Source organism: Sceloporus occidentalis, unplaced genomic scaffold, assembly GCF_023333645.1.
Source record: "Sceloporus occidentalis isolate IW3139 unplaced genomic scaffold, rSceOcc1.0.p SCAF_455, whole genome shotgun sequence".
Taxonomy (NCBI): Eukaryota; Metazoa; Chordata; class Lepidosauria; order Squamata; family Phrynosomatidae; genus Sceloporus; species Sceloporus occidentalis.
Window position 1 is genome coordinate 214,874 of NW_028317435.1, and position 24,860 is coordinate 239,733.

Here is a 24,860-nt window from a genome sequence, read left to right on the forward strand (position 1 = left end):
ACATTCAATAACCTTAGTCTTTAGAATTACCCTTTGCCCCAGATTGCGTGTCCCTAAACACCCCCCCCCCCCGCGCGCTCCAGATATCTGATTATGTCGAGAGTTATTCGGTCAAAGGCTGGTTCTCCAATAACCTGACGCGGCAGCGAGACCTGATCGGCGTGATAACTGTACATAATATACGTTTTCCTGCGTCTCCAGATATTACAATATGTTTGTCCTCTCTTATTACGCCACGCGTTTAAACCTTTGGCTGCACGTTCAAAAGCAAAGGGTTATGCGGATAATCTGTATATCGCCATGGGTTTCGCCTCTTCACACGTTGGTTAGACATGTGAGGGTGTTGAGGTCACGCGTGTATAGTAACGGTAGCAAAACACCACCCAGGGCGCAGCGAGAGCATCACGTGACCTCTACAGACAGTGTACTCCACAGCTTTACTGCCCTCACTGAAAACAAGTGATCTGCTACGGCTCTCCCGCGACCCATAGATAAAAAAAATAATCAATGCAAATCATTTAAAATGGGATATATGCAGCTTAATCTTTCCATAAATGGACATTACGATGACATCACCCCATTACATCACCTCCTTCCTAGACTAAATTAACTCATTTTAAACTAGATGTTCTTCAAGACCTGATTCTTCCAACCTTTTCAGAACCCATCTTTGTTGCCCTTCTACCATATCATTTTCTAACATTTGAACCCAAAATTACCAATTCTAATTTCTAACTATTTTTCCAATGGGAGAAAAAACATTTCCTGCATTTTTAATACTTTCCTTCCCTTACCTCCTCCTAATTCCAGAAATTCCCATAATTTCATTCTGTGACCTCTGGATTTCCAGAAACATTTCTGTTTTCTAATCATCTAGAAAACACTTTCTGTAAAATGGTTAATCTGTATCAAGAGGAAAGTGGCAAATAAATCGCTAAAGGAGGTTCCAACATAATCTCTGGAGATTAATTCCGTTCTACCTCAGATTTAGAATTCTGAGCAGATGTCCCGATATTAAGCCACGAAAACCTTTTATGAAATTGAGGAGGAGGCTGGAGGTCAGTCTCTCCGGGACGTCTTGAGACGCGTTACAGCCATGGGCTGCGGGCCGTCCGCCGATGCAGGTATGATTCTCTTTTTTTATTATTACGATTTATTATTTTTTATTATTCTTAAAATAAATGCAGCTCGACTTCACAAATAATAATAATAATTATAATAATAATATAATAATTATATGTTTCTTCTTTTAAGCTCCCCGGGAATGCAAAGATTGGTAATTATACATAAAATAATATATATTATTTAAATGTAATAACATATTTATAGATTTCAGTAAAACATATAATGACATCATCTTTTCAGATTTGTAATTAATTGATTTCTGTTTCTTTTAGGACAGACAGTGAGGACAGGTGGGTCGGTTTTCTAAATCAGTTGCACAAATTGATGAATTGCTGATGTAGGACAACGCTTGTAGGATAAAATTATTCTATAACGATGCCCACAGGCAGTGCCCATAAGTAACAGAATTATAAATCATGATGGAGGCTAATACAGTGAGGGATTTAAACATGCGCGGGATAGACATACAGCTCCTGAATCTAAGGCAAGACCAACGACTGATTAAGGTTTGAGTCTTTACAGCAGAAGAAACGGGCGACTAGACGGGGGCCGGATGGGGCCGATCTGCGGCAGGTTCTGGGTTTCTATAACCTTACAGATACTGTATATAATTTTATATATTAAAAAAATAAATATATAACTAGAAATTAGGACTTTCATCTACATTGATACTAAACTGTAACTTGTTTATTAGAAATAAATGTCTATATTCAGATATCGTGTCATTCATGTTACAGACCTCCTACACAGACTACGCATGTATCCTGCGAACCCGGACCTGACGAAGGGCAAGAAGAGGGGAAGAGGTGAGTTTCACTTTTCTATTAATTCCTTATCTATTACATGAAGACAGATTTTTTTTTTATATGAAATAAATATATGCACAATACAAGAGGCAGTTCGACTTATGAAAACCCTTATCCCATTGTACGGCGCTACGGACCTCGACGGCGCTATATAAAACAAATAATAATAATTTCATTTTTGTATTCCTTGTAATAATCACATATAATACACTTGATCCCCAAAAATGCCTTGATTCCAACTTTATAGCCCAACGATATGGGCATTGAGTCTTCTCAAACCGTGATTCAAAACAGTAATGATTGTAGAAATGTTATTTTTCTGCTAATAAAAACAGAATAAGGATCAATTTATTTTTATCTAATATTTTGCAATTTGATTGCAAGTTTTGCTAACTTTTTTCATGCTTATGTGTTATCTATAAATGTCTGTCTGCAGTAAAACTATTTTTTAATTATTCTCATTTTATTTTCATTCTGGATGCAAACAAAGGATACCAGGTAAGGAAAAGGGGCACGTTAGCCGAATTAGCCTCAAGTATCAATACTCTTAAGGATTTGTGGGTGGACTATGGCCAAAAATGGACAAATCGTGGATAGAATATTGGCTAATATTTGGGAAGACCAGTTGTTTGCTTTTTAACCTTAAATATTTTCCGATAAAAAGTGAGACATTGTTTCTTCGTAAATAATCTGAGGTTAAAAACATTTCTATTTCAAATATTTTCCATACTTTAATAATTATTTGTATTTTTCTTTTATCCAGATGACAAAGATACTTTGAAGATATTAAATTAACCTGAAGACTGACAAAATGGACTGAAAAAATAGATGTTTTTGCAAATATTTATAAATTCTGATTTAGTATTGCGTTAAATATAAATTTTTTATAAGATTGCATTTGGGGTGAGTTTTAGATTTATTTTGTAAATTGTATTGAAGTGATTTTTTTGGACATACATTGTAAAAACTAGGGGCATGAGACTGTGAGACTGTGCAACTTTTCAGTTAGAACGGTCCCTATTTGGTTTTGTACAATGTGTTAGTTGTTTAAAGGGTGAAAATAAACATTTCTGAAAATAAAATTCCCACATGCTTGCTGTTATGTTTGTTAGCAATTTAGGCATCATTTATTAATAGTTTATTATTTATGTTTAAAAAAAAGGCTGCCTTCAAAGACTTTTTATGTGACTTTGTGCCCTATTGCGGGGTATTTGTGTAACCAGGTGGGGTATTTAGAAGAATAATGGGGTTTATTTATCCCGTTTAATTCATAAAGCCATTTACTGCAGTTTCTATACACATTATCGGGGCTTTTAGGGCTGTAGAACCCTGCTATACTGGACAAACATTCTGAGCTTCAAAAAAAGAGGGGCAACAGGAGAAGAAAGAGGGACATGAGGGGAAGAAAGAGGGGCACCAGGGGAGAAAAAAGAGCACAGGTGATTTGGGAGAGGGACTGGTCAAACTAAACAGAGACACTTGGTATTCGCCTGTGCTCAATGCCCAGTTTCATGGTGATCAAGGCGGCGAGTGACATCATCATTGACGCAACATGCAGTTGGGTTGTGATATCACAGATTACATCACAGCCACGATCAATACGGAACAGAATATTGGAGACTATAACGCAGCTGATATACATATGATTCATATGATATATATAATGATTCATATAATGATATATATAATGATTCATATAATGATATATATAATGAATAATTGTAGTTGTTAATAGTTATCGGTGCCAGGCGTGACTGTGCATTCTAATAGCCCTGATACTTTGTGGCACAGAGCGTCGCCCGTGCTGCTGCATTTATAAATCTCTATGGGGAGACTGTGAGTTAGTATTCATATAGATGAATATATATTAATACTGCGCAGATCCACGGCCTTCCGGGACTAATTCACCAGCTTGCTAAAATAATCTCGTTTTCTAACTGGGAGGGCGCTGGGGTAAAAGGAACTGTTAGAGCCTTCAGTGCTTCCGGGGGAGCGTTAAATGTGAAGGACCCGGAGTGTATGACAGTGTCACGTGCTGCAGCAGACACATGGGAAGCCTGCGGCTGCAGACCGGAAGTGGTGAGTGTTCTGGGCCAGGGGCAGATTTTAGGAACCCCGGGTAAAATGAGGGGATGAACCTGAGGCAGACAGCAGTGAGCCTCACACCTGGGTATGGGGTAGAGCAGAGGTGTGGGGTCTGTGGCTGTTACTGAGGTTGGCAGAGAGTGATAGGATTTGAAGTGCAGCAGCAACCACATTTTGCCCCTCTTTACTGTCTCTCTCTTTCTTATCTATAAGATAATATTATCTTAGCACCGTCTTTAAAGCTTATTCTGTTCAGGGCGCCTCACTTTATTTTGACCCCCCCTTCCCTGCGCTTCCCCCCCTGCTATTTCCCGCGTGTTCGGCGGAATGTGTCCTCCATAGTATTCTTATGTAAGGAGGTCACTGGTGTGCATGGAAAGCGCTCTCCGGACACTGATTGGCAGCTTGAAGCAGCCTATAAGTGATGCGAATCGGCGCGGCTCCTGAACTCCCGTTGTGCGTCTCCGCTCTGTTTACGGAAAACGTGCCACAAAATAAGCTGGAAAAATAAGTTTCCGTAGCGATTTGTCTCGTCCTCCTCGTTTTGATTATTAGGTGTTGTGTAAATATGCGAGAGCCATCCGGACTGCCGGAGCCTACCAGCTACGAGCGAATAGTGCTGAAGAATACCTCCGAGTTCCATTACATGAAGATCCAGGCGTAAGTGCATCGCGCTCCTGTGCGGCGGCGGCGATTTCCGCAGCAGGACGTCTCTAACGTTACATTTTGTGTTCTGCAGAAAATTCCAAGAAGAGAGAACCAAGTTAAACCCGGCTCAGTTTAAGCAGCTTATTATTTCGGCGTTAAAGACGCTCCACGGAGAGGTATTTGTGGCTTGGATTTCTGACATCTCAGACTCTTTGTAGCTTCTGAGTCCGGTTCTGAGACTTTTGTGGTCCAGACACGGAGCAGAGCTGTTCATGCGTGGGGCATGTTCTTCTTTGCCTACACGCTAACATCATGCTAAACAGAATCTTGAAAGCAGTGCGTTCTACTTTATAGGTTAAATTCTAAAATCATTGACCTTTTTTTTTTTTTTTTTTTTTGTTTCTTTGGTTTCAGGTGGGCTCATCCTTCCCTTTAGACTTGTTGAGATATGATGAGAAAACCCTTTGTGGCATACTAAGAGTCAGCAGCAGGTATATAAAATGAAGGAAATAGATAATAAAAACATGACAAGTCAGAGGTGCCCATAACACTGTGCCTCTTAAAGCAGAGTTTAGAGTAAGTGTGTGAATATTTGGGTATTATGACACCTTGGTGGGGTATTCGAATGATTTTTGATGCATGAAAGAGGGTATCAGACGTGAGTAGTTGTGGCTGTAGTGAACATGCTCAACAAGTGCTGTGGGGAAAAATGATACGTAATATTTCAGAATAAACCATTTAAGGCAAATTTTATTTTTTATCAAGACCTTTTTTTTTTTTTTATCCTGCCTAATGCTGTATTTTTCTTTTTCTTCCAGCGGCCTGGTAAAACTGTGGACGTCTTTAACGCTGCTGGGGCATTACCAGAATCAGGAGTGCGCGGTCCGAGTGATCCAGGTAACTCTAGGAGACGACATTGACGTATTTCACAGACAAGAATGTCATTCTCTGTACCTTCTTATAAACCAGGCTGAGCAGAGACATCAAATAAACAACTTATACACAACGGTTTAAAAGTTTGGGGTCACTGAGCTGCTTTCATGGAAAACAAGGACATTTCTGGCTGTGACATAATTTCAAAAAGGGTTTTCTAACCATCAATTAGCCTTTTAAACTTAAACTTGGATCAGCGAACACAGGAGTGATGGGAGTGATAAAGGGCCATTGGAACACTGGAGTGATGGGAGGGATAAAGGGCCATTGGAACACTGGAGTGATGGGAGGGATAAAGGGCCATTGGAACACTGGAGTGATGGGAGGGATAAAGGGCCATTGGAACACAGGAGTGATGGGAGTGATAAAGGGCCTCTGATCCATTTCATGTTATTTTGATGTATGGATCGAGCTATTTTGTGTCTGCGTGGTAAATGTGGAATATATAACGTGCGTTCTTTCTTATTCAGACCTCTCCGTTCTTGTTGGCGTTGGCTGGTAACAGCAGAGAGCTGGATTTGGGGTAAATATTTCTAATCGCTTTGGATGTTTCTGAAGGCGAAGATGTTCTCCTCTACGCTCTCCCGCCGTTTCCGATCAGCTGGGTTGAGACACCGACTTTTCTCGAAGCCGCAGATGTGGTGCTGTCCTCAGAAACTGTTCTCCTCGAGACTTTTAAGCATACAGGTTGGAGATAGCGCTGAGCTCTCCAGAATATTTACTCAGAATGATGTCGTTGTGTTCTCTCGGTTGACTGGTGACACAAACGCCCTGCATCTGGATGAGATTTATGCTAAAAACACAAGATTTGGGAAAACCGTGGTCCACGGCGTTCTCCTCAATGGTCTGATATCCGCAGTCCTGGGAACTAAACTGCCCGGGGAGGGTTGTATATTAATATCCCAGGAAATCCGCTTTCCTGCCCCGTTGTACCCCGGAGAGGAGGTTCTAGTGAGGGCGGAAGTAAAAGCATTGCGGAAGTCCTTGGCGTTTATGGCCGTCTCTTGCGTTGTGCCCCGTAGCGGGAGGACCGTCATGGAAGGGACAGTCAAAGTATTAATTCCTGAAGACAAAGGATCTGGAAACATTTAAGTTCTTATTGATTGGGAATTATGTAATAAATGTCATTACTGTACAGAATGTGTGATGTCATATTACACGTCTGTGACTGAAACTTACTTTTACCCCCCATTTCATTTGTGTTGCAGTCACCATGGAAACCAATGAAACTAATGCTAATTGCTTCATTTGCACATGGTGATGGGCAGCCCTACTGCCCCCTGGCGCAGCTCCATCTATCCACGCTCTCATCCATCTCCCTGTAGGACCCCGCAGCAACATTCTCACTGTCCTGTCTTGCTTCCGGATGCGCCCCCTCGGTCAAGCCCCGCCCAAACTGGCGTCACCTTCCGCACTGTCATTGTAGCTCCGCCCCGCGGCTCGTCCCTTACCAATCAGTCCGTATGATACCGCCCATGTGTCCGCCCGCCGGGCCCGCAGTGTCGCTCGGGATGGCGTTCATGGAGCTGCCGGTGCCGGAGCGGCCGCTGCTGGATGACACTGTGCCGCTGACCGCCGTGATCGAGGCCAGCCAGAGCCTGCAGTCCCATACGGTGAGGCCGGGCATCCTGTACAGGGGTGTATAGAAGTACCGAGCATCACCGGCAACCCCGGGCAGGAGTGACGTGCCCGCTCCGGGCACCGCACGCCGGGCGGAAATATCTGTTTTATGTACATGCATACAGGGGCATGGGTATTGGGACTGTTAACCCTTGGGCTGCCTGGAAGGTGTGCAGAAAACTCTTCTATGTATGCGTTGTATATAAATATATATATTAACCCTTTACACACACGCAAATATATTTAACCCTTTAAACACACACAAATATATATGTGTATGTAAAGGGTTAATTCTGTTTATGTATGTGTACACATGTGTGCGTGTTTCTTCTTTCCTTGTATGACAGGCAGTGAACAGACATTTGCAGATCATACATGGGTTTAACCCCTTCCTCGTCACATCGCTGATATCTGATTGGGGGCGCTCTCTCTCTGACTTAAACAATGTGACACTCTTTATCGGTGACACTCTCTCCGTGACGCTCTTTTTCTTTCTCTCTCTCTCTCTCTCTCTCTGTGAAGCGCTCTCTCTCTGACTTGCTTACACGCTGACGCTCTCTGGGGGATGCTCTCTCTTTCACTTACACTCTGTGACGCTCTCTGTCGGGGACGCTCTCTCTGACTTACTCTCCGTGACGCTCGTTCTCTCTCGTTGGCGCTCTCCGTGACAGCGGACAGTGGGAACTTTACGAGGCGTTAGCTCACTTGCCCAGTAAGTCCGGGATCAAGTGGGCGGCACCATTAGAGTGTTTCCTTACAGAGCTGGCGGTGGGGTCTGTGGCCCCTGTCTGTATAAAATGGCCATTGTTGTGTGTATTGTGACTATCCGCGTGTTCTGGGATCGTCCCCTCGCCCGTGGAGCTCACGCTCTTACGGTTTGCGCCGTATCCGTGGTTTTGCACCATAACGTGGTGGCCCCTGCCCGCCTCCGTCTGTTTACCGCGGAAATGTTTCTAAACGTTGGTTGAGTTTACAGACGGCAATCCAGCTTCGATCCTTTACCTGCCAGAGGGGTTAACGGAGCATTGTTGGCCTTTGTGGCGCTTGGAGAGTTAAATGGAAAGTATCTTTTTTTAATAGTAATTTTTACAATTCCAAAAATTATTTTATCCTTCTGCGCAGGAGAATGTAAGGAAAATTCACTGAGAGGGTGGTAGATAAGTGGAACAGCCTTCCAGCAGAGGTGGTAGAGGGTAATACAGCGAGGGATTTAAACATGCATGGGATAGACATACGCAGACTAACATGTATAAAAAAAAAAAAATGACCGCTCGGCCCCGTTAACGTGTTCCGTGTGATATAGGTCATATAGGGGCAACGTAAGGAATTCACACTCGTCTGCCGCGAGTCCTGCGCCGGTAGTAACAGAAATTATTATTTTAGAAAGATGGAGAATGGACAGCCAATCAGGAAGAAGATCCGTGCAGGGAACGGGGCAGATACCGAAAGAACAAATATATAAAGAATAATATTTACAGATATTTGTATGTTTTCAAAATATTATCTCGTTTCCTCCTTAATGATAATAACGATAATAATAATAACGATAATACATATAACAACGATAATAATAATAATACATATAATAACGATAATAATACATATGATAATAACGAAAATAACGATAATACATATAATAACGATAATAATAATACATATAATAATAACGATAATACATATAATAACGATAATAATACATATAATACTAACGATAATAATAATACATATAATAACGATAATACATATGATAATAACGATAATAACGATAATACATATAACGATAATAATAATACATATAATAATAACGATAATACATATAATAACGATAATAATAATACATATGATAATAACGATAATAATACATATGATAATAAAAATAATGATTTGTTTTCGGGATCTGCTTTGGCTTCTATTTCGATATAAAAATTTCCCTGCAGCTCTGTATCATCGTGAAAAGCGGCCCCTACGGAGAGCTGGTTAGTAAATGCTGATGAACCGATCGTGTTACGGCGCCCGGACGGTGAACCGGTAACCCAATGAACCATTGAACAGGTTAACCCATAGGTGGCCGGTGCGTAGCCTCCAGCCGATGGATACGTGTCGTGATATTCGCGTTATGGGGTTGTGGTGCGCGGCGTGAAAATCGTGCCCCGTTCCATCACCGTTAAGAGGTTAAAACCGCGTATTATACGTTTATATAGCGCCAGCAGAGTCCGTAGCGTTGTTTAACTAAGTGACGATTAACATTAATGATAAAATAAGCAAGATACAAATTGACCATGAGATTAACGCACGTCAAGACAGACCCTGATCCCAGGAGCTTACAATCTATAATGAAGTTGGGTGGGATGAGAGGAGATGGGCTGCCTTGGTGAGGAGGGTTTGATTTCAGAGAGGGGCTGGAGGTCTCGCAGGTGGGAGGACAGTGGTTTCTTCTGGCTGGCTGAGGGTATTAGGAGGATAGATTGTAAGCTCCTCTGCACAGGTGGTTGGGTCATTGTGATGATTTCGATGGCGTCCCGGTATTTTTGAGAAATGGCCGTTACCTTGGTTCGTGCGTGGAGCGAACGCGTCTCCTCACTACATGGCGATGATATCATCAATATGATGTCACCACGTACAGCTGCGTTGAGGGGGGGGCTCTCGCTTTAAATGCTAAATAAATAGTTTTCTGGTAAAGTGAGTGTTTTTTGTTCTGGTTCAGGAATGGGTTCCTCCGGTTGCGCTGCGGGAGGTGTTGGGGGGGGCGCTGTTATTGGGTTATAACACCTGAGACACCCTTTAACTTCCGGGGGGGGGGATCGGTGGCTGTTCTTTAACCTGCTGAGACTTGGAGGAGAGAAGTGAGGGGGTGGGGGGGGAAGAGAGGAGATTGAGATGGGGGGAGAGGAGAGAGACATATTCAGTAAAGGACGGGAGGGAATTTATTTCAAAGAAGAAGAAAAGTTACAACAAGAGACCGGAATCCAACACTAGAGAGTCAGAGTCTGAGATGGAATGGAAGTTTTACTTTACTGAGAGGGTGGTAGATAAGTGGAACAGCCTCCCAGCATAGGTGGTAGAGGATAGTACAGTGAGGGGATTAAACATGCATGGGATAGACATACGGCTCCTGAATCTAAGACGAGACCAACGACTGATTAAGGTTTGAGTCGTTACGGCGGGAGAAAGGGGAGACTAGACGGGGGCCGGACGGTTGTTATGGCGCTGCGATGGTTAAACGTCTGTATGTTGTGTAACATGCACATACGTGTTCTATAAGGGGTTCCGTTTCCTTTGTCGGGTGAGTTTTGGTGACTAAGCGTTTCCTGCTTTCGTTTCTCGAGCTTCTGCCGTTTACCTTTTTTTTTTTGCAAAGAAATGAAAGTCGCTAAAATCTCGTTTTCCTGTTTATTTCGTTCTCTCGATCCCTGAGTCAGCGATATAATTCCCGCCCGAGCGCCGCCGCCGCCTTTCCTGGACCCCAGTCAGAGTTTAATCACGTGACCGACGAACGATGGCTTCTGCTTCCAATTCTAATTAAATGCCCCGTTTAAAAAAGAGCCCCCCCCCAAAAAAAAACTAACACATTAATCCCCCCCCCCCAGCGTGTTCAGCAGATCTGTGACTTAATTCTCTCCTCTAGGGGTATAAATAACCTCATAACACCGACACGTTTCCAGAACCTTTCTCAATTTCTATGGCAACAGCCAATTGGGATCATCTTGTGAGTCACATGACAATTAAGCATTCCCTGAACAATTATAAACGAGGCGATCTTTTGCATGATGACATCATTATTTCTAGGTAGGAATTAAATATTTTACAGGAACAAAGTTTGTGATGCTGCATTTGGTTAGCAAACTGTTAAATTGGCCATCGCTATCGTTTTCTGCCGTTTTGATTGGTTGTTTGACCTGATCCCGTGCAGCTTTGTGTGTCTGAGGTCATCGTTATTATTCATTTCACACAGGAATACATCATACGTGTCCAGCGAGGGATATCCATGGACAACAGCTGGCAGGTAATCTCTCCGCGGGGGGGCATCGGGATGGAGCAGGGGGGGCATCGGGATGGGGCAGGGGGGCATCGGGATGGGGCAGGGGGGGCAGCAGGATGGGGCTGTGTTGAAGGCAGGGCTAGCACGGTGTATAGATCCCGCACACGCTCTGCCACATGTATGTTAAAGCTTCGCTGATAAGCGTTGCGTGATGAGAGCGGCTGTGTCACGCAGCGTCCGTGTTCATTGTGCTTCCCGCGTCCCGTTACAGATCGTCAGGCGATACAGCGACTTCGACGCGCTGAACAGCAGCCTACAGGTAAGCAAACACCCGGAAAACCCCGTCACAGGCATGAATAGTAACACGAGCGCGCCCCCCCCCCCCCCCCCGAGCAGCGATGTATGTTATTAGTGATAGTACGTGTGCGTGTGACAGCGTGACAATACTGGAACATGGGCATCCTGCACCTTCCAGGCCCTATAACCATCCCTCTAAATGATCCCTCTTCTGGGAGGCTGTTCCACTTATCTACTACCCTCTTAGATTAAAGGACCTCCTTCCATTCCATCAAATCCCCCGGCCCTTTAGTTGTAGATCTTGGATTCCGGGGACTCGCGGATTCTAAGTTGCTGTTTCGTTCCTTTTAGATCTCAGGTTTAACCCTTCCTCTGCCTCCCAAAAAACTCATCGGGAACATGGACCGGGAATTTGTAGCCGAGAGACAGAAGGGGCTGCAGAATTATCTGAACGTCGTCACCTCGCACCACGTCCTCTGCAGCCACGAGCAGGTCAAGAAGTTTCTGGACCCAAACAACTACTCTGCCAATTACACAGGTACGTCGCCGTGCGCCGCGTTATTCCTTCCCCGCGCCGCGTTATTCCTTCCCCGCGCCGCGTTATCCCTTCCCCGCGCCGCGTTATCCCTTCCCCGCGCCGCGTTATTCCTTCCCCGCGCCGCGTTATTCCTTCCCCGCGCCGCGTTATCCCTTCCCCGCGCCGCGTTATCCCTTCCCCGCGCCGCGCTCTCCCTTTCCCCGCGCCGCGCTCTCCCTTTCCCCGCGCCGCGCTCTCCCTTTCCCCGCGCCGCGCTCTCCCTTTCCCCGCGCCGCGCTCTCCCTTTCCCCGCGCCGCGCTCTCCCTTTCCCCGCGCCGCGCTCTCCCTTTCCCCGCGCCGCGCTCTCCCTTTCCCCGCGCCGCGCTCTCCCTTTCCCCGCGCCGCGCTCTCCCTTCCCCACTTTGTCCCGGGGTTTCGTTACGCGAGTCTCCCCGTTCTGTCTCCGCAGAGGTCGCCCTGCAGCAGGTCTCCATGTTCTTTCGGTCGGATCCAAAGTTTGAAGTCGTGGAGCCGCTAAAAGACATCGGTGAGATATGATTCCCGCTGGGGGGTGCAGGGGGGGTGCAGGGGGATCGCGGCTTCTGACCGTTCGCTTCCTTCATCTTCAGGCTGGAGGCTCCGGAAACGATATTTCTTAATGAAAAGCAGAAACCAACCCAAGGAGAACCTCGTCCTAAGCTGGGTAAATATATAAAAAAATAAAAAGTTTGGGGTCACCCCTTGTTTTAGAAGAAGAAGAAAGCAGACGGGGTTAATACTGGAGCTGGAACCGGCTGATTTTTAATGGAATCTCTTCATAGGCGCACTCACTCCCATCACTCCTGTGTTCCAACGGCCCTTTATCACTCCCATCACTCCTGTGTTCCGATGGCCCTTTATCACTCCCATCACTCCTGTGTTCCAATGGCCCTTTATCACTCCCATCACTCCTGGGTTCCAATGGCCCTTTATCACTCCCATCACTCCTGGGTTCCAATGGCCCTTTATCACTCCCATCACTCCTGTGTTCCAATGGCCCTTTATCACTCCCATCACTCCTGGGTTCCAATGGAGGTGTCTCGTTGTGTTTTTAGGCTGATCTCGGTCCTGATAAATTCCTTCAAGATAAAGATTTCCAGTGTGCGATCCGACTTCTGCCTTCGCTGACGGTAAAGACGCGGAACCCCTTTATAGAAACCTAGAACCTGCCGGCAGATGGGCGAGGTGGCACCGGGAGGAGCGACGTGATTCAGAACCTGAGTGTGTTTTTTGTTTTTCCTCCCCAAGCACCCCTACATCTACCGCGTGACGTTTGCCACGGCCAGCGAGTCGTCTGCGCTGGTTATCCGGCCGTTTAGCGAGAAGGGAACGCTGAAGGATCTCATTTATAGGGTAATTTCCCTGAAATAACCCCCATTATCGTAAAGATATAAAAAAGGCAGATTTGGGTCTAATTTTTTTCATTTTCCAAGAATATTTTTGGAAATAACTGACTGATTCCGGCTGATTTCTTTCCGCTAATAATTTGTTTCCATCGCTGGAAGCCCCTCGGTGCGATCCGGATTAACTCTTCCTCTTCCTCCTGCATTCTGTTTCAGTCCAAACCGAAAGATCCCTTCCTGAAAAAATACTGCGGTCCCAAGAAGACCCCCGGCCTGGAGCCGCAGCAAATCAAGACGTACGGGAGGCAGATTCTAGAGGTAACAGAGGGGACAGAGACGGGGGAGGGGGGTAACAGGAGAGAGGCTGGCGATGAAAGGGTTACAAGAACGAGCATGAAAGATGAGGCAGGTCGGCCCCCATCCGGCCCCCGTCTAGTCGCCCGTTTCTCCTGCTGTAACGACTCAAACCTTAATCAGTCGTTGGTCTCGTCTTAGATTCAGGAGCCGTATGTCTATCCCATGCATGTTTAATCCCCTCACTGTATTACCCTCTACCACCTCTGCTGGGAAGCTGACCCACTTATCTACCACCCTCTCAGTAAAATAAAACCTCCTTCCGTTCCATCTCAGTCTCTGACTCTCTAGTGTTAGATTCCGGTCTCTTGTTGTAATTTTGGAATAATCTCCCCTCCTGTCCTTTTGTTGAATCCCTTTAACTATTTAATTGTCTCCGGGGTTATTGGTGGCGTCCGCGGGGGCCGCGCGGCCCCCGAGCTCTGACATTATCAGCGTTTCCCTGGCTTTGCAGGCCCTGAGATTCTTACACGAGCGAGGATTCCCGTACGGACACCTCCACCCGGCCAACGTCGTGCTGGACGGAGACGCCTGCAAGCTGCTGGACCTGGAGAATTCCCTGCTGGGTTTGCCGTCTTTCTACAGATCGTACTTTTCACAGTTTCGCAAAATAAATGTAAGTTGATGACCGCGTGTGATTAGCGTGACCGTGTGACCGCGTGTGATTAGCGTGACCGTGTGACCGCATGTGGTTAGCGTGACCGTGTGACCGCATGTGGTTAGCGTGACCGTGTGACCGCATGTGGTTAGCGTGACCGTGTGACCGCGTGTGATTAGCGTGACCGTGTGACCGCATGTGGTTAGCGTGACCGTGTGACCGCATGTGGTTAGCGTGACCGTGTGACCGCATGTGGTTAGCGTGACCGTGTGACCGCATGTGGTTAGCGTGACCGTGTGACCGCATGTGGTTAGCGTGACCGTGTGACCACATGTGGTTAGCGTGACCGCGTGTGGTTAGCGTGACCGTGTGACCACATGTGGTTAGCGTGACCGCGTGTGGTTAGCGTGACCGCGTGTGCGAAATTATAGGTCCGTGATGTGGCGATAACAAAAGGGCGATCATATTTAGCAGATGAATCCCTTTTTTGCTTTAGCGCCTATCTGTATTTATCTGCTTGCGCTCGGATAGGGTTATACCTCGGCTGTTTTCTGTTGGAGAGATCAGGTACCCACTACTCCTTTATAATGGGGCTCGGCTGTATGGTTGCGATGTGCTGGTTAACCCATTGTTTTCCGGCACTTTAGGGTTTAGTACATCGGTCCCTTTTAAAGGCTCGATATACACCCTTTAACACCCGGGCGGACCGGAGCTTTATGTAAACCCCATTTCTGGGAAATTTACGTCGTTTCGAAACGTATTTCAACTTTTTATCCAGAATGTAACAAAAAAATAAAATTAAAAAGTTTTCTTCCCGGGAATCCTGTTTATTCCTTAATTCTGCTTCGCAGCCTAAAAATAAACAATACGGACAGCATTAAAATTCAGGGTCTGGTCTCGTGTCGTAATTCCCGTGGAGAGTCACACTGCGTGGATCATGTGACCTGTGTGGGCGGAGCTCACCCCTTCCCTCCCTCGACAACTTAACCCCTGCAGTGCTGGGATCTGGCTTCAGCAAACCATTGTATTTACCATAATCTCCATTCTTCCCCCCCCAGACGTTACAAAGTATCGACGTTCACTGTTTCGGGCACTTATTGTATGAAATGACTTACGGACGCCCCCCTGACTCTGTTCCGCTGGATCACTTCCCCCCGGCTCCATCCTTGACTATTGGTGAGTATCTGAATTCTGGTTCCCTTTGTTGGATCAGATCATATTTGTCTGTTTTATCTGTGAACCCAGATCTAGATAAGGAAACACTGCCTACACTTTGGTGCGCGAATAGCACCGATATTCAAAAGAACGTTCTTTTTACTATGTATTTAGTTTTCTTAATATAACCAAAATATTCTGTGCAAGGAATTCTCCTTAAAAACGAAGTAATCGTTGGCCCTCTGGCTGTGCCCGCTCTGCCGTGTGAATGGATTCTCTGGAAGAGGGGCACGCGGGTCTCCTGTTCAATAAACCTCTTTCAGGAAATGTTTTTGTGTTTACTGAAGTATAGATGCTTTTGGCAGTAAATGATTGTGAAACGCGGCGTCCGCGCCAAGCGATCTCCGTATTTCCTGGCCGTGTCACGTGGGTCGTGTTGTTGGAATAATAAATTAATTTGCTAAAAAGGACAACAAAAGGAATAAAACATTTTCCCTGCTTTTTTTGCAATATTTCTCAGGGGAAAAAAGCTGGCCCGGTGGGGGGGGGGTGGTTGTTGATGGGGTGCAGTCCTAAATTGTTAGTCCAGGTCATACCAGCCCTTTGTGAACAATTTTGGACCAGCCTGGGGAGACAGGAATGCAGTGGGGTCACCTTACACGATGTTATGTGAGTGAGACAAGAAATATGTGTGTATGACTGTAGGTGTGTTTGTGTGTGAGCATGAATGTGTGTGAGCATGAATGCGTAGGTGTGTGTGTGTGAGCATGAATGCGTAGGTGTGTGTGTGTGTGAGCATGAATGCGTAGGTGTGTGTGTGTGAGCATGAATGCATAGGTGTGTGTGAGCATGAATGCGTAGGTGTGTGTGTGTGTGGGCATGAATGCATAGGTGTGTGTGTGAGCATGAATGCGTAGGTGTGTGTGTGTGTGAGCATGAATGCGTAGGTGTGTGTGAGCATGTAAGTGTGTGTTAGTGAGTATGTGAGCTTGAAGGTTGATGTGTGTTAGCATGGGGGCCGACGGGGCTACTAAGCTTTACCCCCTCCGGCCAGAAGGTGCCGGGCCACCCCTGCCAAAGAGGTTTACAATTTCTGAATCCTACCGGCCAACTGGAGCGTTTGTGGGTTTATTGGGGATGTTACTTTCACAAACTTCACATTTTTGGACTCGGCTGCTGGTTTTGACAAAAACAGCATAAATTGTGAGGTTTTTTTTTTTTTTTTTTTCTTGTTTTCAGTGCCGGTTCTGGAGTCCATCCTGTCCTGCGAAGCCTGTAAAAATGGCGTGCCGTCCGTGGCTCAGCTCTTACAGACACCGTGAGTCAGTCCGTTCCTGTGTCCGCGTCTCATCGGTCTGTGGTTCACCCAACTCATGACCCTTGGCCAGCCGCTGGCTGAGAGTGTTAGATTCTTTATCCCCCCTAATATGTGTGCACTTTGTTCTAATAAGAGGAGAAATGTCTAAAAGCATCTGGTCTGTCCTGCAGTGCGAGAGACCCCGTCCGCACCCACAAAAACTTCCGGACATCCTCTAAATAAGACCCTAAAATAAATATAACATTTTAAATATATCGCTTTTTTGTCTTTTTAGGTTATTCAGCGACGTCACGCTTCTGAATTCTGAAAAACCCCAGTTTAAGGTAAATCGGAAATGGTTGATTATTGCGATTGGAACCTGGGGTGGGAATCTGACCCTGCGGAGCTCCTCGGGGGGATACGTTGGGGACGCATCTGCTACTTTCTGTAAATATCTCTAAATTTATTTGACTGCAACAAATATCTATTTTTAATTTTCTAACAGATTCCGACCAAATTAAAAGAGGCGCTAAAAACGGCCAAAGAATGTATGGAGAGAAGACTCTCCGAGGAGCAAAAGTCGGTACGCTAAAAAAATCCTCCGGGAACGGGTCCTCGGGGGGGGGGGGGCGATAGGGTTTGGGGGGTTTCAGGTGTTTGGTGACCCCGCTCACAGCTTTCTCTATCACGCTGCAGATATACCAGCACCGGCGTCTGACCCGAGCGCAGTCGCACCACGAATCGGAGGAAGAGAAGAAGAAAAGGAAGATTTTGGCACGGAAGGTACGTTTTTGGAACGAGAAGCCCCCTGGCGTGACGTGGAATACCCCTGATGGGCTCAGAAATATAATAAGGGGATCGTGGTTATGAGGAGAGGCTAAAAGAGTTATGTGCGGGACCGATATAAATACCTCCCCGGTGACCCCGTTCATTAACAGAAACGTACAGGGAACGAGAGCGGAGATTTCATCCACAGCAAGGGAGGGCAGTAAAGGTGCGGAATCCACCGCTGAGTGGGGGGGTCTATGAGATACACCGGATGCCTCCACAGGGGGTAAAAGCAGAACCCACAGGGGTATAAATGATGGAATAAACAGTCATATTTTACGGCTTCTCGACCAGAGGAGAAATCTGATTGGCTTTTGGAGTCAAGAAGGATTAAAAAAAAAAAAAATTGCCAAAATTGGAAAATAATTTAATTTGGGTTTTTGTTTTTTTTGCCTTCTTTTGGATCAAAAGCAGGAAGGATCAGTGGAAGAGGGGGGGCTTGGTGGAGCTAAATTACTATATTATCGCATTACCGTGTTACTATATCACTATATTACCGTGTTACCATCTTACTATATTACCGTGTTACTATATTACCGTGTTACTATATTACCGTGTTACTATATCACTATATTACCGTGTTACTATATCACTATATTACCGTGTTACTATATCACTATATTACCGTGTTACTATATCACTATATTACCGTGTTACTATATCACTATATTACCGTGTTACTATGTTACTGTGTTACTATATTACCGTGTTACTATGTTACTATATTACCGGGTTACTACGATCTTCTCTTATTTTATTCCGTTTCTTTATAATATTTATTTTACATCCCCCCCCCTTCTGTTCCTCCAGAAATCTAAGCGCACAAACTGCGATGGCGGAGAGGAGCCGTCCACGAAGTATAACTCAAACCACTCAGGTCGGTGGCTGCCCGGCTTCGTGCGGCATTAGAACTTTACTTACCTTCAGGCCGCCGCGAGGCTTCCTGCCCCTCCGTCCGCCGCCGCCGCGAGGCTTCCTGCCCCTCCGTCCGCCGCCGCGAGGCTTCCTGCCCCTCCGTCCGCCGCCGCGAGGCTTCCTGCCCCTCCGTCCGCCGCGAGGCTTCCTACCCCCTCCGTCCGCCGCCGCGAGGCTTCCCACCCCCTCCGTCCGCCGCCGCGAGGCTTCCTACCCCCTCCGTCCGCCGCCGCGAGGCTTCCCACCCCCTCCGTCCGCCGCCGCGAGGCTTCCCACCCCCCTCCGTCCGCCGCCGCGAGGCTTCCTACCCCCTCCGTCCGCCGCCGCGAGGCTTCCTACCCCCTCCGTCCGCCGCCGCGAGGCTTCCCACCCCCTCCGTCCGCCGCCACGAGGCTTCCCACCCCCTCCGTCTGCCGCCGCGAGGCTTCCTACCCCCTCCGGTCGCACAGATGTTTAAACTGCCCCCTGCCCTGATTTCATTATCTTGACCTCATATGCGATGGGAGAACAGCTCATTTGCATAGAGGGGCGATGGGGTTTAGTGGATAAAGTTAGATTGTTCCCTTCGCGTTTCCGGTGCGGTTTGCGTGGCAGGAGCTGCACCCCTTCCCCCGCGTTTAGACTGTAAGCTGTTGGGCCCAGCGCTCTTTTACGAAGTATGGGACCACCCGCTGCGTGAAATAGTTAATTGTGTATTAAAGGCACTTTTTGAGTTGTCTCTGTTGTTGTAGCAGGCTCTGGGACAAGCTCTCCACTCACATCACCCTCATCTCCAACCCCTCCATCAACAACAGGTGAGAAATGCCGAATTTCTTTTAGAAACTTGCTTATTTTTTTTTTTTAACCCTGGCACCAACCCCCCCCCCCCAGTTTTAACATTAGAAGTGTCCCCTCTAAGGCGAGTAATCCAGCATGGAAGCAGTTAATAGAGCGTCTGAAAGGCAAGCTGTGCGATAATGTCCTTTTTTCTTCTAAAGGTTCAATCAAATAAAATTTAAGAAGCTTTTTTTAGTTTCTATGGAAACAGCCTATCAGTGCCCACCTTTGCGTCATGTGACAATTAAGTGTTCCCACCAATAATTATGTGTGAGACAAAATTTCCCGCGCCTTCAGCGCCTTTGCAGGCTTCCACGCTGGTTCGGTCACCTCAGAGGGAACGCTGCCACGTTTGTGTGTGATCTTTACAATTTCGGGAATAATTCGGGATGTCTTTAACCCTTCGGCTCCAGAACACTTGTACTTTGGGTGATATCTTCCCGTTTATATAATCTGTTTGTTCAGGATGTATAGAGATAAGTGGGGCAGTGAAATACAGCGCTCAGAGCGGACTGCAACCCTCATCAATCTCAGCCAGCCGTGACTCCGTGGCTTCCCGTGTGTACATGCTTCGGCCACTCATTATACTGTCTAACCGCCATCACGCGCCTCTCTGTCCTGCACATCCGTGACGCTCTCTTTGGGACGTGGCGGCGTTTGGTCATTTTCATGCTGCTTTATTACCTAGAACGTTATCGCTTCATTCAGGCCTGGAGGAGAAACAGTTAACAGGTGGGGCAGATAGAGATACGGGGGTATTATAAAGCTCTGGGGCTTTTACCCATCGTATTTACCCCACGGAAGGGCTTTTATTGACTTGTGATAGAAAGGCAAGACTTTTAACCTTTTGTGTGCCAAGGCATTGTTCAGCTCGTGTGCATTTTGGCATTGAACAGGTTAAAGGGTTGTGTTTTCCATAGTCCAGGGACTGTCTGTGGTGGGTACTGCCCGGGGTAAATAGCCCTTCCTCAGGGGCAGCCTGGCCTGACTTGGTCTGCAGGGGCTTGGATAAAATTACCCCATTCATTAACCCCTTCATCCGCTGATGCTAGAACCATGTAACCGTGCGTAGGGCTGGCGCCGGTGCCCTCCTCCGTCTCGCATTGGCACAGATGCGTCCCTCATTGCTTCGCTCTCGTGGGTCCCCGCTCTATTGTGGCAGTAATCCGGCTGCCGGGGTAGAGCGCTGGGGCAGGATATACAGGAGGAATAATCGAATCGGCCGCATGGGACCCTTTCCTCTGTAACCCATCTCACCGCTGCCCCCCCGCTTTCTGCCGCCAGCCGCCAATCATCATCCATCGTCCTCTACGAGTGCCGGCAAATCCCCAACCGCATCCGCTCCGTGTCAGAATCCCCGTCCTGCTCGAGAATCCACCATCTTTCCTTTATTCATAAAGATACAGAGTATCCAGGGCAGCAGATTATACCCCAGGACGGGGCAGTTCCCCTCCATTAATAATTCCTCCCCACCGTGGGCAGCCATATTGATACTCCCTGCGAGCGATCGCGTAGTCCAGGCGTACTCAGCCTACACTCACACGTTGTGTTGTTGTTTGACGTGTATGATGGGTCCTGTCTCTAATACTTTGTCCTCTTCTCTCCCCGCTGCCATCTCCCGTGTAGAGCATGCGCCGTTTTGAACGGGAATTATCGGTAAAGTAATCCAGTTGATTTTCTGACTTTAAAGATGCTCTGTTTCCGAACGTCAGGAGAACAGATCCGCCGATCCCGGATTAATCCAGCCCAGGTTTCCTGGCATAACCGATTCAGGAGGAAACAGAGCATTTTTATATCCAAGCATCGCAAGGCCACGGCTTATCCGGGGGGGCCCCGCTTCATCACAGCATAGTGACATTAAATGTCTGCAAAACTAGAGGCTGGGATGGAACGGGACAGAGCTTTACTTTACTAAGAGAGTGGTAGACAAGTGGAGCAGCCCCCCAGCAGAAGTGGTAGAGGGTAATACAGCGAGGGTATTAAACATGCGTGGGGTAGACATACAGCTCCTGAATCTAAGACGAGACCAACGACTGATTAAGGTTTGAGTCTTTACAGCAAGAGAAACGGGCGACTAGACGGGGGCCGGATGGGGCCGATCTGCAGGCAGGTTCTGTTTCTATTCGGTGTTTCGTGAACACGTAGATGACACTGAAGGAATATTCACTATCCTGAGAACGTTTTTGGATGTTTCTGTTTGTCGTTTCTGACAAAATTTGGTGCAAATTATTTTTTTTCTCCGTCTCGCTCTTCCACTTGCACTCTACTTTCTCCGCTTCTCTCCGTCTCTCCTGCCATCTGCATTCTTCTCTCTATTTCAGCACTCAGAGTCCTTCCACAACAGCAGGTGATCCGAGCCCCCCCATGGGGACAACTTCTCCCCCCCATCCAACGTCCCCGTCCTGTGCAGAGGATCGGCCCTGTTGTGGAAGGAAACTCAGAGAAGAATGCGAAGAAACCGTTCAGAGAGGAAACAAAATTCAAGTGGGAACTTGGAGCTTCGGCATTTGTGTCATTTTGGGCTCCCTCCTCCTTTTCAGACATATGAACAAATTTAACAAAATCCATTAAAATCAGTATATGGCCAATGGCCCTTTATCACTCCCATCACTCATGTGTTCCAATGGATGGCCCTTTATCACTCCCATCACTCCTGTGTTCCAATGGATGGCCCTTTATCACTCCCATCACTCCTGTGTTCCAATGGCCCTTTATCACTCCTGTGTTCCAAAGGATGGTCCTTTATCACTCCCATCACTCCTGGGTTCCAATGGCCCTTTATCACTCCTGGGTTCCAGTGGCCCTTTATCACTCCCATCACTCCTGTGCTCTAATGGCCCTTTAACACTCCCATCACTCCAATATTTTTTTTTTCATATTATATTGCAAATATTTGGGTTTTTCTTGACAGGGGTGAGGCAGTCATTTTTTCAGCCTCAATGACTTGTATTTAAATGCAAAAATGCAATTAAATATAAAATAGTAAATATAGGATATTTAACCCTGTAATGCGTTCTCTTTCTTTCTTTGATCTCTGACCCTGTCTGGGATACTCGGGCCGTATTAATAGGATACTGGTTTCCACTTATATAACTATCCTGACATCACAATGACCTAATTGCATGCTGTGGGGGGGAAAGATGGCGCAGACCCATATAGATCAAGTACCCAAATTACATCATAGGTGTGATTCAGTCCAGCGATAGGGTTCCTCATCAGATCTCTCGGCAGCCTGTATAATATGTTGGCTTTATATTTCCGCAGGAAACGCAAACGTTCCTTTACCGGCGCCGCCACCGCCACCAGCGGCCCCACCCCCGCCCGCGGTAAAGGACGTGCCAACAGAACCCCGCACCCCGTCTGTGAATGGTACGGACCGGAGAGCTTTACTCAGTTCTATACAGGGCTTCAAGAAGGGAGCGCTGAAGAAGGCGGCAACGAATGACCACAGCGCCCCCCGGATTAGCTGAAAATGAATGTGCCCCCCGCATTTGACCCTGACGGCCGAGTTAATTTAGACGCTGATTTTGATATCCTGCTATCCTCTTGTTATGGTTCATATTTCAAACTAACCAGAGCTTTTAATTTCCTTAAACCCACCCGGTTAGATAATACCGTACGAGATGAAAGGGTTAACAACTTGCACTCTTGGGGTCTCTGTACAGTTGCTGTTTACGGGATTTTTAAACCTCCGTATCATTTCAAATCACATGATCTGTGACTAACGGCGGCTCAGCTACTGGGTCGTTTATATGAAGGTCGTAGCTTAATTTTCAGTGAAATTATTGTAATCTGTTGACTTTTACTGCTGATTTTCCCCAATTTTAAGAGATCCAATACACACAATTCACAGAGAGCAGCTAGTTTCACTGCTCCTTTCTGGGTCTCGATCATCTAAACAACACTCAAAACCACTGCGGAGCATGCATTAGGCGAGATATACATTGTGCTAAAACAAATGTATCGATTGATACAACTGTGATTTTGAATTTGTAACGTTCCCTGATTATGACATCACAAGGCACCATATGCAGGAATAGCTGAGAATAGCTAACATGCATGTGGTGGTCCCGGTGATACCCCAACTGAAGCACCGATCAGGCAAATGTTTTTATTCTACGTTCTATAGTCTTCATTCACAGCATAACCCTTGGTTAGTCCATTTTTTGCCAAATTCTTTTTCTGCCCTCCTGAAGCCTTGTTTAGAACGGACAGAAGGGGCTCTATTACCAATCCAACAGCCACAAGGGGTCCTAATATTTGTTTACTTTGCTGCTGCAGAGTATCCAATATGTCTGTGCTCTGTCCCCGTTTTGCCTGCAGGAATTGTTTACATGAGTAAAGACAGTCCGGCCGTACGGCTCGGGGCGTTATATTCATACAGAAGGTACACTTTGCGAAATTGAGCTCTTTCATAATTTTACTTAAGTTTTTGCACTTTAAATAGTTTTTCAGAAGGCAGAGGGAATGTGGTTACTTAGTTTCTCTGGCTCTGTGAGACAATGTATATTCTGTCATATTTTTATTAAAATAACGGATTCCACGCATTGTTCGCTGTGTGTTTTATTGCTAAGGTCTGCTAGGTGGGAACAAAGCCTGTGGGCCCCAAAAAGGACCAACAAACAGCATGAAAGCACATAAAAATAAAATATCTTCTGTTAACAAAAACCACTATGCCCATTTAAATGCTGTGCTGCGCATACCTTTATTCTGTTTATTCTTTAATAGGCCATCCTTTAGAATCATAGGGATGCGCTTCCCGCTGCCATAAAATGAAATTTAGAACAAAGATGCCGCAGACCCTTACAGGAACGCCATTGAATAAACACGTGCCAGTACAGCACCAGGTAACCCAACCATGTGACCTTATATCAAAACCCATGACACTTCCAGCACCCTATACACACCGGCCTGCCAATCACAGCCAATATACCACAAGAATCGCTCTACTTTTTGAGTTTTATTTCCCAAAGAGACAGGAACCCAAGTGCATATTTTTTTGCACATTGCTATTGTTGGTATAAAAAGAACAAGCCGGAGAGTAATTCTTACACATTCCAATAAATATCCTTCTCAGTTACATTAATGGAGTGTTATAAAGTAAATGTACTCCATTTTTTGCCCACTTTAAATATTTCTGAGTATTTATAAATTAGACATTTTCCTTGACGCTATTCTAAGAGGGAAAGGTAATGACCTATTATCCTTAACACTAGTTAAGGGCGGGCGTTGCATTAATGAGGATAGGATATGCTGAAATTTAATCTGGGGAGAGAATACACTAAAAAGGCACAAAAAGAAAACCTTCATAAGTGTCCCTCAAATTTACTGAATGGAAACTATTTTCTTGCCTTTCAAATTCAATCCATGGACCAAAAAAAACAGCTGATGTCCTGTCTGATGACAGAAGAACGGACGTGTAACATTATGCCAGAGCGATGAACAACACGATACAGAGTATTGCAACACACTTCTGGCATTCAATGAGTGTTATTTTTACATAA

At 46.1% G+C, this 24,860-nt stretch overlaps 2 protein-coding genes across 5 annotated transcripts; both read left to right on the plus strand.

Annotated features, from left to right (window-relative positions):
• The first annotated feature begins 4,584 nt into the window (after positions 1 to 4,584).
• On the plus strand, positions 4,585 to 7,064 carry LOC149271864 (ribonuclease P protein subunit p14-like). Its single transcript, XM_089507080.1, has 6 exons — positions 4,585 to 4,676; positions 4,756 to 4,840; positions 5,079 to 5,155; positions 5,483 to 5,561; positions 6,068 to 6,120; positions 6,923 to 7,064. The coding sequence occupies exons 1-6, from the start codon at positions 4,585 to 4,587 to the stop codon at positions 7,062 to 7,064; spliced, it is 528 nt and encodes a 175-aa protein (XP_089363206.1).
• A 44-nt stretch (positions 7,065 to 7,108) lies between these two features.
• On the plus strand, positions 7,109 to 22,826 carry LOC149271865 (PX domain-containing protein kinase-like protein). Of its 4 annotated transcripts, XM_089507071.1 has the most exons (18): positions 7,109 to 7,210; positions 11,170 to 11,220; positions 11,468 to 11,515; positions 11,845 to 12,031; positions 12,481 to 12,558; positions 12,641 to 12,714; positions 13,106 to 13,180; positions 13,299 to 13,403; positions 13,610 to 13,711; positions 14,202 to 14,363; positions 15,404 to 15,521; positions 16,740 to 16,818; positions 17,093 to 17,141; positions 17,303 to 17,380; positions 17,494 to 17,580; positions 18,436 to 18,502; positions 19,272 to 19,334; positions 22,621 to 22,826. In XM_089507071.1, exons 1-18 carry the CDS (start codon positions 7,109 to 7,111, stop codon positions 22,824 to 22,826), a joined length of 1,731 nt encoding a protein of 576 aa, XP_089363197.1. The 4 variants fall into 4 exon arrangements, with proteins under 4 accessions (XP_089363197.1, XP_089363198.1, XP_089363199.1 ...); XM_089507072.1 differs by lacking the exon at positions 11,468 to 11,515; XM_089507073.1 differs by lacking the exon at positions 11,170 to 11,220.
• The last annotated feature ends 2,034 nt before the right edge of the window (positions 22,827 to 24,860 follow it).

Bases quoted from the DNA above. Each gene is read 5' to 3' on its own strand.
- LOC149271864 (XM_089507080.1), top strand. From the start codon at position 4,585: ATGCGAGAGCCATCCGGACTGCCGGAGCCTACCAGCTACGAGCGAATA. The intron at 4,841-5,078 runs GTATTTGTGGCT...CTTTGGTTTCAG, and splicing joins TAAAGACGCTCCACGGAGAG to GTGGGCTCATCCTTCCCTTT. The intron at 5,562-6,067 runs GTAACTCTAGGA...TTTCTTATTCAG, and splicing joins GCGCGGTCCGAGTGATCCAG to ACCTCTCCGTTCTTGTTGGC.
- LOC149271865 (XM_089507071.1), top strand. From the start codon at position 7,109: ATGGCGTTCATGGAGCTGCCGGTGCCGGAGCGGCCGCTGCTGGATGAC. The intron at 12,032-12,480 runs GTACGTCGCCGT...CTGTCTCCGCAG, and splicing joins CTACTCTGCCAATTACACAG to AGGTCGCCCTGCAGCAGGTC. The intron at 15,522-16,739 runs GTGAGTATCTGA...TCTTGTTTTCAG, and splicing joins GGCTCCATCCTTGACTATTG to TGCCGGTTCTGGAGTCCATC.